Source organism: Talpa occidentalis, unplaced genomic scaffold (genome assembly GCF_014898055.3).
Source record: "Talpa occidentalis isolate TD23 unplaced genomic scaffold, MPIMG_talOcc4v2.1 talOcc4.15, whole genome shotgun sequence".
Lineage (NCBI taxonomy): Eukaryota > Metazoa > Chordata > Mammalia > Eulipotyphla > Talpidae > Talpa > Talpa occidentalis.
In genome coordinates, this window is record NW_023601543.1 from 66,854,168 (window position 1) to 66,867,274 (window position 13,107).

Sequence of the window (13,107 nt, forward strand, 5' to 3'; positions counted from 1 at the left end):
TTTTTATATCAAATGAATTGTTTAAGGGGGGGATTTTGGGGAAATAAAATTTGTTACAAACACCATTGTTGAGCAACTTCAAAGCACTAATGAAAACAATTTTTGTGGTGCTCTAGCCTGTTTCATATTTTAGTATGTATCAGAATCACATGGAGGGTATACTAAAACACAGATTGCTGGGTCTCACCCTCAGAGTTTCTCAATTAATAGGTCTGGGTTGTGGCCTATCTCTGTGCCTTCCACAATACCAATGCGCCAACCTGTAAGTGTGGTCGGACTTTGCCCATGGAGTAGCGTAAACATCTAGGGCAATGAGTGTGATTTTTTTTCTCAACCCAAGGAAAGCAAAGTAACATCCTAAACAGAGGAGCTTCGCCTTGTGAACCTCCACAGTTATCAACCACACCAACCTATATTCAGGTACACACTGACAAGCAAAGAGCCTCATTCAACTTCAACCATTCAACCTGACTCCCACATTTGTACCAGAAGGTACAAACTGGTAAGCCAATATAGTAAATTATCTGGAAAAGGGTAGAAAAATGCGTAAGAATTGAATGTGACTCTTTATTTAGCCATTCCCCCCCTAAAAAAAAGTATACCTTATTGTCCAGGCACAGTTCTAGGCTCTGAGAATACAGCAGTGAATAAAACAGGCAAGACATTTTCAGGTGAGAAGTTCACATTCTACTAGAGAAAACAGACTAGATAGCTATACTAGTCTTTATTTTTTTTTTGTTGTTTTTTTTTTAAGATTTATTTTTTTAAATTTTTATTTATTTATTTTATTTATTTATACAAGCACTGGGTATAGTCAGAAGTGCGGGAGGGTGAGAGAATTCACCAGAGCCAGAGCAGGGAGCAGAGCAGGCAGAAGGACCGAAGTACACTGCTGAGGGGAGCAGCGGGCGGCAGGAGAGGTCTGCGTGCCATGTGGGACCCTCCTCTGGTGGCCACGGAGCAGCCAGGGATGGAACCTGCACTGCAGAGGCTGCTGGCAGCTTCGCAACCCAGCGCTCACCTGCTGAGCCACAGGGGAGGCCCCCTATACTAGTCTTTAAAAGTACTGTTGAGAAAAGAGAGCAAGAAAGAATACTGAAGGGTATACTATTTCTGAGAGGATATTGTGCAGCTTTTCAGCAAGATGACATTTGAGCAGGGACTTGAGTGAAATGGAAAAGGGAATTATAAAGATTTCCAGGGAAGTAATGTCCCAAACAGAGGGAACAGGAAGTGCGATGGCTTTGTAAAGGAGTAGGATTCAGTGTTAAAAAACAGAAAAGGAGGCCTCCCCTGGTGGTGCAGGTTGAGAGATGGGATGGGAAGCTGCCCGCAGCCTCTGCAGTACTGCCTGGATGCCTGGCCACCAGCAAGGGTCCCACGTGGTACGCAGACCGCTCCTGCAGCCCGCTGCTCCCCTCAGCAGTGTACTTCGTTCCTTCTGCCTGTTCTGTTCCCAGCTCTGGTAAATTCTCTCACCCTCCAGCGCTTCTGACTATACCCAGTGCTTGTATAAATAAATGAATAAATCTTGAAAAAAAAAAAAAAACAGAAAAGGGCCCAGTACCTATAATGCATACACTAAAAAGTGCAGCAAACTCTGAAATTAACTTGCAACAGAACATTCTGTTAGTAAATACAGAATCATAACTTTTTAACAAATAAACATTAATTTCTATATACATATTTTATAACACTTTGGTTAAAGGGTACTTTGCTAATCAAGTCAATTACTTGTATCTTGTTTTTTACATTGTTGAATGGGTCAAACATATTTTTTTAAAGATTTATTTATACAAAAACCGGGGTACAGGTCAAATGTGTGGGAGGGTGAGAGGATTCACCAGAGACAGAGTGGGAACAGAAGAGGCAGACTGACTGAAATACACTGCTAAGGGGAGCAGTGGGCGGGATGGGAGAGGTCTGCTGGGCCATGTGGGTTTCTCCCCAGCTGGCTGGGATTGAACCTGTGCTCCAGAGGCTGCAGACAGCTTTATAGTGCAGTGCTCAGCCGCCTGCACCACCAGGGAGGCCCCAAATATGTTTTTATAAGATACGGATCTTGTTAAACTGCAGTTTCCAGTCAAACTATGACTGATACTATCAGCATGTCAATTAGAAGGTAACAAACTATTTGGTTTATTGCTCTCTTATACCAATATATAAATATATCTCTTCCAATCTTGATATCATTCTGTTTGCTAAAGATTTGCTAAAATAATGCCTTCAAGTTAAGAGCAACTGTAACTGAAAGTCCCATTTTAAATCACATTCTCAATCTTCTTACTTGTAAAGTTTAGACTAGATGATGATAGCTCAGTATTAAAGTAAACTTAATTATTATAACACTACCCATTCTGAACAACAACAAATTCGGATTTACTTGAATTGAAGCCAAAGACACAACCAAGATGAACCTGTCCTTCTCATTACAATCAATGCTTATATGTTTATGACTAAGAAAACAATACATAACTATACTAGCTAATTGAAACACCTTCTGAACGAGTTTAAAGTTCTTAGGGCAGAAATTTATAAAGCCTCATTCCTCAAGACAGAACCAGGGAGTGCTGCCTGAACACTGAGGCAGGTATACCTATAAATCACCACTTGTCTCAGTATAAGGATTTTACATCACCTACCTCCCCAAAACTCACAAAATATCATTGTATCACGTGATTTCCAACATGACTGTAACAACAAATTGTAAGATGTTTTCCAGTTATTTTCACTTGCTCTCAACTAATTATATACAAAGTTTGCACAGTGTCACCTAAATTTAATACTTTCTAGAGCTGAAAATACCAATAATGCTAAGCATTGTTCACTTATAGAACATCTCTACATAATTCTTATCATTTATTCTGCAAAACAAATTCTAGAAGTATCTTTTATTATTTCCATTTTACATGTAAGGAAACTTATCTTGTTTCAAGATGGTGATACCCTTTTGCAGAACAGAGAGTAATGCTGTCATCAAGTCTAGAATCCACGGTTCTTTCTACATTGTCACAATATAATTAGTGATAATTTAACAGAAAAAAATCCTCACCTTTGTAGTTTTTCCATATAACATGTCGGGCATTCTCATAATTTGTGTTCATCCAACTAAGTATAATCCTCTCAGAAGCAGAATAAATGTTGCTGGATAGAAAAGAAGGATTGACTTTTGGTGATTTCTGCACGTGTGTGTGAGGCAGATTACTGCTGGGATGTGGTGTAACTCGGGATAGTACCAGAACCTGAAATTGAGTAAAATAAAATTTTACTAGACCCGAATGGCAAAATAAGGCATATTTGAAGAGTAAGTGAAAAAATATGACAGCCAGATAAAGGGATCAGCATTTTCCAGTTAACTACATTCATTCAAAAGAACAGATCAGATGAACCCTTTATGCTCATTTTAAATTCCCAAATTTTGCTTCTGTACCATCTAGTCTACAAGGCACCAGCACATATTATTTACAAGAAGCAGCTTATTATTTAAATGTGCTGATCATGGATTTATAATGTGTGTGTGGATAGTGGTGTGATGTGGAGGGCTATTTCCTCACACTGATAACCGAATTGTCAGGCCTAGTCTCCCAGCCAGGAACAGATCCCAGGCTTCAGGACAGCGCCGAGCCCCAGCCACTAGACCCCCACGGGTTGGTGTCTCACGAAGCCGCAGCAGGAACTTCACAGACTCTCAGGCAAGCAAGTGAGAAGAGGCAGGTTTGTTTAGAGAAAGAAAAAGTTTATTGAGGAGAAAAGGAACAGAAATAAAGTGGGACTCCCAGGCCAGGAAACCAGGCCTGCGAGGGGCAAGGAAGCCAAAGTGGAGCCATGTCTCAGGGAATATATACCTTTTTCCCTCATTATTCTAAAACTCCACCAGTCTCTTTGTGATTGGTTAGTTCTCGGCTGTCTCACTTAATTTGTACTGAGTGGGGGATCTTCACATTCCTTATCTAACAGCTTTCTCTTTCCCCATTTGTTATTTCTTTATCTTTATGGCCCAATCCTCTGGATGGGCATCCTGCATTGAAGTTAAACAGCTGCCCTTTTAAGTTGTCCATAAATTAAACCACTCTCCATTTCTCCAATCTCTGCCTCCCTTTATCACTTGAAGGAAACCAAGGCCAGCATTAACAATGTTGTCCTTGGTCCTGGGATGTTTGTTTTTCCAGGTGGAATTAGTTACACTCCTCTTGCTGCCCTTATCTCTGAAGCCTTCCTCAATTCTCGAGGTCCCCTTCTGCAATTTCCCTAAAACTGCCTACTTCCTAGCTTGCCCTGTGTCTCAACACCATCGAGAAGTTCTCTGACACCAGCTTGGTGTCCTACAGTTCAACTGAATTCTTATACTATCTACCCAGAAACAGCATCAGACTCCATAGATTAAACCCTCAGTATCGTTGTCAATTGTGAGCCCAGGTTGGCAAGTGTGATTCTGACCCACTAAATATGAATCAGTCTCACACAAACCCCAACTTAGATTCAGTTAATTTATAAGAGCAGCTCACAGAATTCAGGAAACCCACTGACACACTAGATTACCGGTTTATTTCAATGGAAATTAAAAAATGTGAATCAACAGCTAGATGAAGTGATCCACAGGGTGAAGTACCAAGCAAATGAACTTCTGTCACATCAGTTTGTAGAAACTTTCTGGTTCCCCAATCTGGAAACTCCCTGAAGGTGCTCCTCTTTGGATTTTTATGGAAGCTTCATAACACGGTCAAGACTGATTAAATCACTGGCCACTGGTGAGTGGGTGAGTGACTCAACTTCCAGCCCTATTCCCCCTCCCCCCCTCAAAAGGGTGGAGTTGAAACTTCTAGCCCTCTATTGATTGAAGTTTGGTTCCCCAGTCAAACAGTTCCCTCCTTAAGTGCCTTCCAAAAGTCACTTCATTAACATAAACCTATCAGAGGTAGAAAAAAGGCATCTTATGAATAGCTAGAAAACAATTCCATCTTTATGACTCTGAAGTAATTTAAGGAACTGAAGACAGAAAACCAAATATTATAACAAAAGACGTTCTCATTGCTCTTATAGCTGAGGAAATTCCAAGTGTCTAGGGAGCTATGAGCCAGGAATCATGAGCTAAGACCAAATACATATGAAATATATATTTTGCTCATCTGAAGAACCAAGTAAACATTTCTTACAAATCACAACATTCAGTTACCTAATTAAAAAATAACTTATTTGAGGGCAGTTTTGTTTGATTTCCATTTCATTAAAAACACAAAAACTTGAAATGTCTTTGACAGTTTGTGTAACTTAGAAAAGTAAAATTTCAAAAACTCAAAAATTAAGTTATCAAATTGTTACCGAACACCGGCCTCAGTTTCCCTCAGCCAATAAAAGGAAACTAAGTTTGAGGAAAAGGAAAGCTGTTTTATTTGTCGACAAATGAGGAGGGAGGCAGACTCATGTCCAAAAAACCACCGTCCTCCTCTTTGGCAGTGGGCAGGGGTATTTATTCAGGGGGAGATGGGTAGGCATCCGCGAAGGGGAGGGGGAAGGGGTCCGCACAGAGACAAGTGGGCGCCAGCTCAACAGGGAGATGGATGGGTGTCAGCTCATTCATCTTAAGGGAAGGGGAAGGTGTCAAGGCACAGAGACAGGTGATCACCAACTTGTTTTCCTTAGGGCGAGGGGGAAGGGTCTACAGGGAAACCAGTGGGCGCCAGCTTTTTTTTTTTCTTCCCAAGGGGAGGGGAAGCTGCAACAAATGGGAAAGACAAGTCATCAATCCTGTTAATGCTAGATAAGGGGAATTGCAAAAAATGGGGGAAAGACAAACTTGTTAACTGTATCATAATCACAAGTAAATTTGAGATTGATATTTACTAAAGAGGTCTATTTTTGAACTAATAAAAGTATATACAATTTTGCAATTTGGAACATTTTATACTATATCATAAAATTTGGCATCATTGTATTAGAGCACCAGTCACTATGTTAGGGGGAAAAGGATGTCCTAAAGCTAATTCCATACAGGCTTTGTGGACTCCACCCGCCCCCTCCAGGCCAAAGCCAAAGACACTGGGAACTCCAAATCCCATCACCACCAAAGGGAAGGTGGCTGGGACCTGAGGGTGGGGTTAAGCAGCCAGGTTGGTATAAAGCCAGACACGTGGGCTTTGGAGGGTCCCCCATTTTGACTCTCCACCAGCTCGCAGCGTCCGGCCAGCCTGGAGAGTGCCTTTGGGTTTCCAGGTCGGCGGATCGGGTAGGACGCATTAAAGACTTTATTTCCCTATTTTCTCCCTGAGTTGTACATTTTCCTTATTTCCTTTTCCCTTGTAAATAAACCTTTTATGAACCTTTTGTGTGTGCCTGTAGTGGAGTATTAATAAGTCCCTTTTAAGCGCGCGGGCGAGGACACACAGCCAGGCAACCCGTTTTATTTTATATCGGGGTTGCCCTGTAACAACTAGACATGTAACAATGTAAGCTCCATAGAAAGCGAGGTTCCAGGTTCCCTACCTCACCTAAGGAAGGGTGAAGCTGAGCAACAAGGGGAAGCTAAAAAGGACTTGGGAGAGAAGGCTAGGGAAAAGAGAAAGACGGGCAGGAGGCACTGGGAGGAAAAACCTGGCTTTAATTGAAATTGTTACAGGGTATGATTGGGGAGAACAGAACTAAGGAAATGACTCCTTCTGATTGAAAGTTAACTTTCGATATTTTGATTTTGCTCTTTCAGCTTCTGTTCCTGGCATTTACCCACGAGGGAATGAGTAACTTTGGATGTTTCATGAGGAAACATTTTAACCATATTCATTCTCTTCTCTCTACTGCACATTAATTATATTAATGTTCTTTTCTCCTGAAGGTTTTACACACTAAGAGTATATTTTGTCTTTATGTGGCAGATGGAAGAAACTATTTAGAGCACATAGGTTTGGGGGCCCTGGGCTGTACCTCATTCTGCCTGCTAACAGATGCACACCACATTTTTCATCATGAGACTATGCATCTGAGTGTTAAAATAATCAAGTAATACTAAGCACTCTTTACCTTATCAATACACTACTACAGCACAGGCAGCTACTCAAAATGTCACTGTACTAGTGAGTTGGACATCAGAAGTCATTAATTCATCCCAACTAGAATACACACACACACACACACACACACACACACACCCCGAAGGCTTTCTCATTGAAGGTACTAGAACACTGGTTTACATGATAGTACAAGTGAAGCTCCTTGTCTCATCCCAAACCTGTAATTGTAATAGACAATTGCTCCCCAGTGGCATAGGGGTGCACAATATGAGTGATTTGCTATAGAGATACTATTGGTATCCAACCATATCTCCTCAACATTCATCTCTACATTCTGAAGGCTACTGTTCAGAAAAATTCAACTGAATAAAGATCTTTTTGAATGGCATCAAATCTAAAAGATAAAAAGGAGCTCCAAGGAGTTGAACAAAAGGAAAGCTATTTCTGTACATATATTACTATCTAGAAATGAAATATTATGAGAATGAATGTAAAAATGTTGGTTAATCAAATCTTTATCATAATATACTTTATTAATACTGTTATGAATTATACTATCATTATAGCTATTTAAAATATAGTCTCATGTATAAAGAATAAATTTTGAAATGGATCTAGTTTTTAAAAATGGAAGAAGACATTTATAGACAGAAGGGAGTGGGAACACGGACAGTTACACTAGGCAAAAGAGGGGTTGATTATTATAAGGATACTTCCTTTTAGGGGAGATAAGGGTCTTCAGGCAGATTGGCTAATTAGTGCTGATCAAAAGATTCCCGATTGATTGGCTGATGATTTCAATTCTAGGGGAGGCAAAACTGTTGTTCACAGCTTGGTGATCTGGGGCTTGGCATAAGTAACTCCATTTTCGGCACCTTGTCTTGTTTCTAACACTACTTATTGTTATCACCTACAAATCTCTGCTGGAGGACTTTTTTTTCCGGTACATACGTGAAAATCGGCACACAGCAAGGTAAGCCAAGAATGCGAGAGGATTAATGACCCCAAGGAGCAACCCCCTAATTAGAGATGGTCAGGAAATAGATAATTACTCTAGCTTATTTACCACACAGTTGGGGATAATCTGAGATTTATTCTACAGGGTTTCCTATAGATCCGTACTGGGATGCACTGGTGGAACCTTTTGCAACCTCATCTATTACTGGCTTCTGTGTATATATTCTCTGACTCAATTACCTTCTCTAATACCCATGCACCATGGCATTACCTCTGAAGTAAACTACCTGTGCTTCAACACTTGTCTCAGAATTTGTTTCTGGAAGATGTAATCTAAGATGAATTTTTTAATAGTCATGTTAATTATAGCTTTGGAAAAAAGTACTTATTTCTTTACACATGACATACCTATGCAATTGTACCTATGCTATCTCAAATGGCTACAGTTTACACATTATTAAAATACTGATAAGAGTGTCAAAACTGTTCTCTTTGCCACTATGGGAACAGTTTTAAATTTTCATCAAAAAATCCACTTCTAAATTTTTGTATTTACCTGACACATGTCTGGTAATAGGACTTACTCATCTGCAAATGGGAATTGTATTAAGTCTAAGAGGGTGTGCCACGGCACAGGGGAAAATCCCCCCAAACCACCTGGTTCTTCTGAGACCACAGAGATGAACAAATTTATACCAGACACATTAATAGGTGAATGGGCCAAAAACTTACCAATATGCACATGGAGTATTTACATTGGTTGTCACACTAAGATAAATTTATACTGTGTTTACAGAGCTGGGGCATGCAGGCACGAGAAAGGCAAGACTTCAGATGACAAGAAAGGGGTGGCCTCATCTTTTCTCTCTCAGAGTAAAAACAGGAGTTTTTTCAAATAGGGAGGACATGTTTATTGATAAACCTACAGCAAGATGCTAATTCTCAAACAACATTCTACAAGGACATAATCAGAACAGTGATCACTTCTTTGATTAGGAAAAGGGCAAACAAGTGAGAAAGAACAAAGTTAGTATCTAATGTCTTCACTGCTCTTAAAATAACCTGCATTCTTTAAATAATGGTAATAGGCATGAAAAGGGTCACAGAACTTCAAATGGCCTTTAGCTGTCCATATATTTTTTAAAGATTTTATTTGTTTATACAAGAACTGGGTACAGGCCAGATGTGTGGGAGGGTGAGAGAATTCACCAGAGACAGAGCAGGGAAAAGAACAGGCAGATGGACCGAAGACACTGCTGAGTGGAGCAGTAGGCAAGACAGGAGAGGTCTGCTGCGCCATGTGGGTAGCCCCTGGCTGGCCGGGAATGGAACCTGCACTGCAGAGGCTGTGGACAGCTTCACAGCGGGGCACTCAACCCGCTGTGCCACAGGGGAGGCCGTAGTTGTCCATATTTAAGTGACACTTATTGGAAGAGGCTACTCAGGGCATTTTGAGAAAGGCCTATCTAACATTTTGGGGGATGTCCCATAAGGAAGGACATCACTCTTAAATGTGCCACTGTGGTATGAAGACTGTTCTAAACTGACGGCAGTTAAGACACAGCAGATTCAGGAGATGCTTTTTACCTCTCCCTGAAACGCATAAGAGAATTTAGATAGGGGATCTGTGTTAGGAAGAAAGCTAGTAACGCAGAAGGAGATGGCTTTATATCAGGAAGACTCATCTGCCTGGCATGGCAAACATTTGTGTAGTAAACACTTGCCCTTTGAAACTCCAGACCACTACCACTCTCCTTAGCTCAGAAAAAGATGAGACTCACAAGCAGCCAGGCAACCGAGTCACATGTTTTTATGGGGGGCTCCCCTAATTATGTACGAAATAAAATTTTTCTTTTCATCATCTGTCTTCCATATGTTTAGTTATCAGACCAGTCAAAGAACCTATAAGGAAAGAAGGGAAATTCTTCCCCCACCACCCATACACACAAATAAAAGTGTAGGGGAAAAAAAAAAACTGCCTTATTCTTTCTTTTTGGCCATTATGTGATCTAGAGCTCCTAATTTTCAAATGACATATTCATAACAATGCAGTCAAAAGTCTTTGAAAAGGACCCTTTCCCCTTTCTCAGGGAATACCAAAAGATGAATCATGTGAGTACAGCTGAGATAAATGTTTGGGGCTAATAACCTGAGCTGAGTCATGATTCATCTGTCATCTCTGTCCTCCACTCCATACATGAGACAAGATTTGCAAGTGACCCTAGACTAAAAATATGGATTTGATGATGGACCCACACAGAGGGCGGGTGTGACCTTCAATACAAGAAAAGCCACCATGTTGGGTTCTTACGGATAATTCTATACTGGTGCTTCTCAAATGATCAGTGGTAAAGATCTATTAGCTTTCACGCTACCAGAAAAAGATCATTTTGTAAAATACTCATAATTTCCTTTCAAAAATTTCTTTTCAAAATGAAAAAGGATAGTAAATGAAATTAAGAATAAAAACAGGGCCTCCCCTGGGCCTCCCCTGGTGGTGCAGCGGTTGAACATTGGGCTGCGAAGCTGCCCACAGCCTCTGCAGCGCCAGTTCAATCCCCGGCCACCGGTGACAGTCCCACATGCCACGCAGACCTCTCCTGCTGCGTCCGCTGCTCCCCTCAGCAGTGTATTTCAGTCAGTCTGCCTGTTCTGTTCCCCGCTCTGGTGAATTCTCTCACCCTCCTGTGCTTCTGACTGTACCCAGTGCTTGTCTAAATAAATAAATAAATAAATCTTTACCAAAAAAAAAATGTGGGTGATAACATGCCTTCAAAGTGAATCGATCACCTGTGTAATGGAAGACAGTGCATGATGACTCTGTCTTGAGAAAGCTGTGTGTATTGTGTATTTTACATCACCAGATACAGCATTCATTTGACACAGGCATTATTCTCATCACATAACAGAATTTCTTCACAAAAAATAAAAATAAAAACAAAGCAACCAAATTATATTTCCAAGTGACTCATATCTTAACCGAGCAAGGAGATTGATTTACAGATGGTAGTTTAGTTGCATATTATTGCAACAACCAAAAAATGTGTCCAGAGAAAATAAATTCAAGACTATTGACCTTTTGGTGAGAAGAGCTGTTCTAAAAGTTAAGGATACTGGGAGCAACATAATATTGAGCTTAATAAAAAATGAGCTCAATGACTTGAAGTGGTTTTGTTTGGCTCTTGATGAATCCAGTGTTCCTGATACTTCTCAAATGACTTTGAGGAATTAATGCTTCAAGCCTGAGTTGGGAAGTGACTGAAGTATTAGCCTATTTGCAGAGTCTGCCAGGAATAACTAACCACTGCAGGCAAAAATATTTTCAAAATTTAGAAAACACTAATTCAGTACAATCTGGGATGGAATCTACTCGCATGTGTTACAACTGATGGTGGTAAAAACATGTGTACGATCATGTAAGAGCTTTGGTGGGCAAATTCACAAAGCTTGTAAAAACATTCAGAGCAGGAGTTACTATGAATCAGAAGTAGAGACGGTAATTTCCACCAACATGCATTTTTTAATCTTTCTTTATAGTCACTGAGTACTCCCACAGCTCTCTATTGTGGAAACTACATTTCACAACTTTCCTTGCAGCTCAGTGCACTTATATGACAAAATTCTACCCAACAGAATAGAAAATGCAAATGATGTATTTTTCATTTGATAGTCTTAAAAAGCATTTACTTGTTGTCTACTATTCCTGTCTATGCTCTTGCATCTGAGAAACTGATCCATGGATGAAAGTCTAATACTGAGAATGGAAGACATTCCACTGTAACCACTTACTTCATGAGAGTCCCCTGAGAAATAAAAATTTCATCTTATTTAGGCTACTGTTTTCTAATCTTTTACAGTATTGCTTATATCTTAATTAATACACTATTCCTGTAAGAAAAAAAAAAAGGCAGTGAAGAAGAATGCAAATATTACCTTGTATATCTGAAGGAATACATCTGTCCATGCTCGTTTACTCCAGTCTTCAAACTTAGTCATATCAAGGACAAGAGAATGTTTTTTTAGAGGTATATTAGAACTCCCGGGTGAGGTATTACTGGAAGACTTTAAAAACATAAAATATTATAACATTAATTAAAATGCAAGGCAAATTTAAGCTCAAAGTTTTAACTACTAAGTTAGCATTGAAGTTTTTATTTCCTTTTCATAAATCCATTGCATGCCCTTTTTATACATTCATCAAGAACTCTAACTTCCCATGTGACAGAAATAGAAGCTGTCAACACTGATAACTTTCTGGAACACAGAATCCCTTACAGAGATGATAGATTTATTTATTCAATGCACCTAGTAGTTCACTCTGTGGCAGAAATGTCAGAAGGAGATGCAAAGTTATTCTGAACTCTAAATTGCAAAAAGAACCACACCTATTGGATTAAGCCCCAGGAACTTGTCAGCATGCGAAATAACAGGAAAATATTACGGAGGTTTCTCAAAATATTAGAAAGAGGGCCTTCCTGGTGGCACAGGGGTTAAAGTCTCAGGGCTATGAAGCTATCACTGGGCAGCAGATCTCTCCTGTCTCGCCAGCTGTTCCCCTCAGCAGTGTATTTTAGTAGATCCTCCTGTTCTGCTCCTCACTCTGTCTCTAGTGAATTCTCTCACCACCCACACCCCAGTTCTTGTATGCATAAACAAATAAAAATAAATCTTTAAAAATATTAAAACAAGATCTACCATATTATCAAGCATTTCTACTCTCTCAGGCACCTTCCTGGAAAATGAAAAACACTAATTTGAAGGAATGTATATACTCCTATGTTCATTCAGCTCTATTTGCAAAGCCAAGATATGGAAACAGTTTAAGTGCCCAATAAGATGAGTAGATAAAGATGATGCGGTATGTACATATTCACACACACACACAAATATGCAGTAGAATACTGCTCAGCTATTAAAAAAAGATAAAATTTTGCCATTTGTGACAATGTGGATGGAACAGAAGGGGATCATGTTAACTGAAATAATTCAGAAGGAGAAAGACAAATATCAGATGATTTCACTCATATGTGGAATATAGAGAAACAAAACAAAGGAACAGATAAAATCAAACCAAACAAACTGTAGAAATCTGACTGCAGAAGTGAGACTGCTAGAAGGGTGGCGGGGGGGGGGGGAGCAATGGGTCAAT

General features: G+C 39.9%; 1 protein-coding gene across 1 annotated transcript in view; it reads right to left on the bottom strand.

Annotated features, from left to right (window-relative positions):
- CFAP47 (cilia and flagella associated protein 47) overlaps window positions 1-13,107 on the bottom strand; it is a 330,871-nt gene that overhangs the window by 202,556 nt on the left and 115,208 nt on the right. The window contains exons 31-32 of the mRNA XM_054695900.1: window positions 11,892-12,020; window positions 3,053-3,242 (exon numbers count right to left, since the gene is read on the bottom strand). Of these exons, the coding sequence (XP_054551875.1) occupies window positions 3,053-3,242; window positions 11,892-12,020 (319 nt within the window). The remainder of the gene's footprint in view (window positions 1-3,052; window positions 3,243-11,891; window positions 12,021-13,107) is intronic.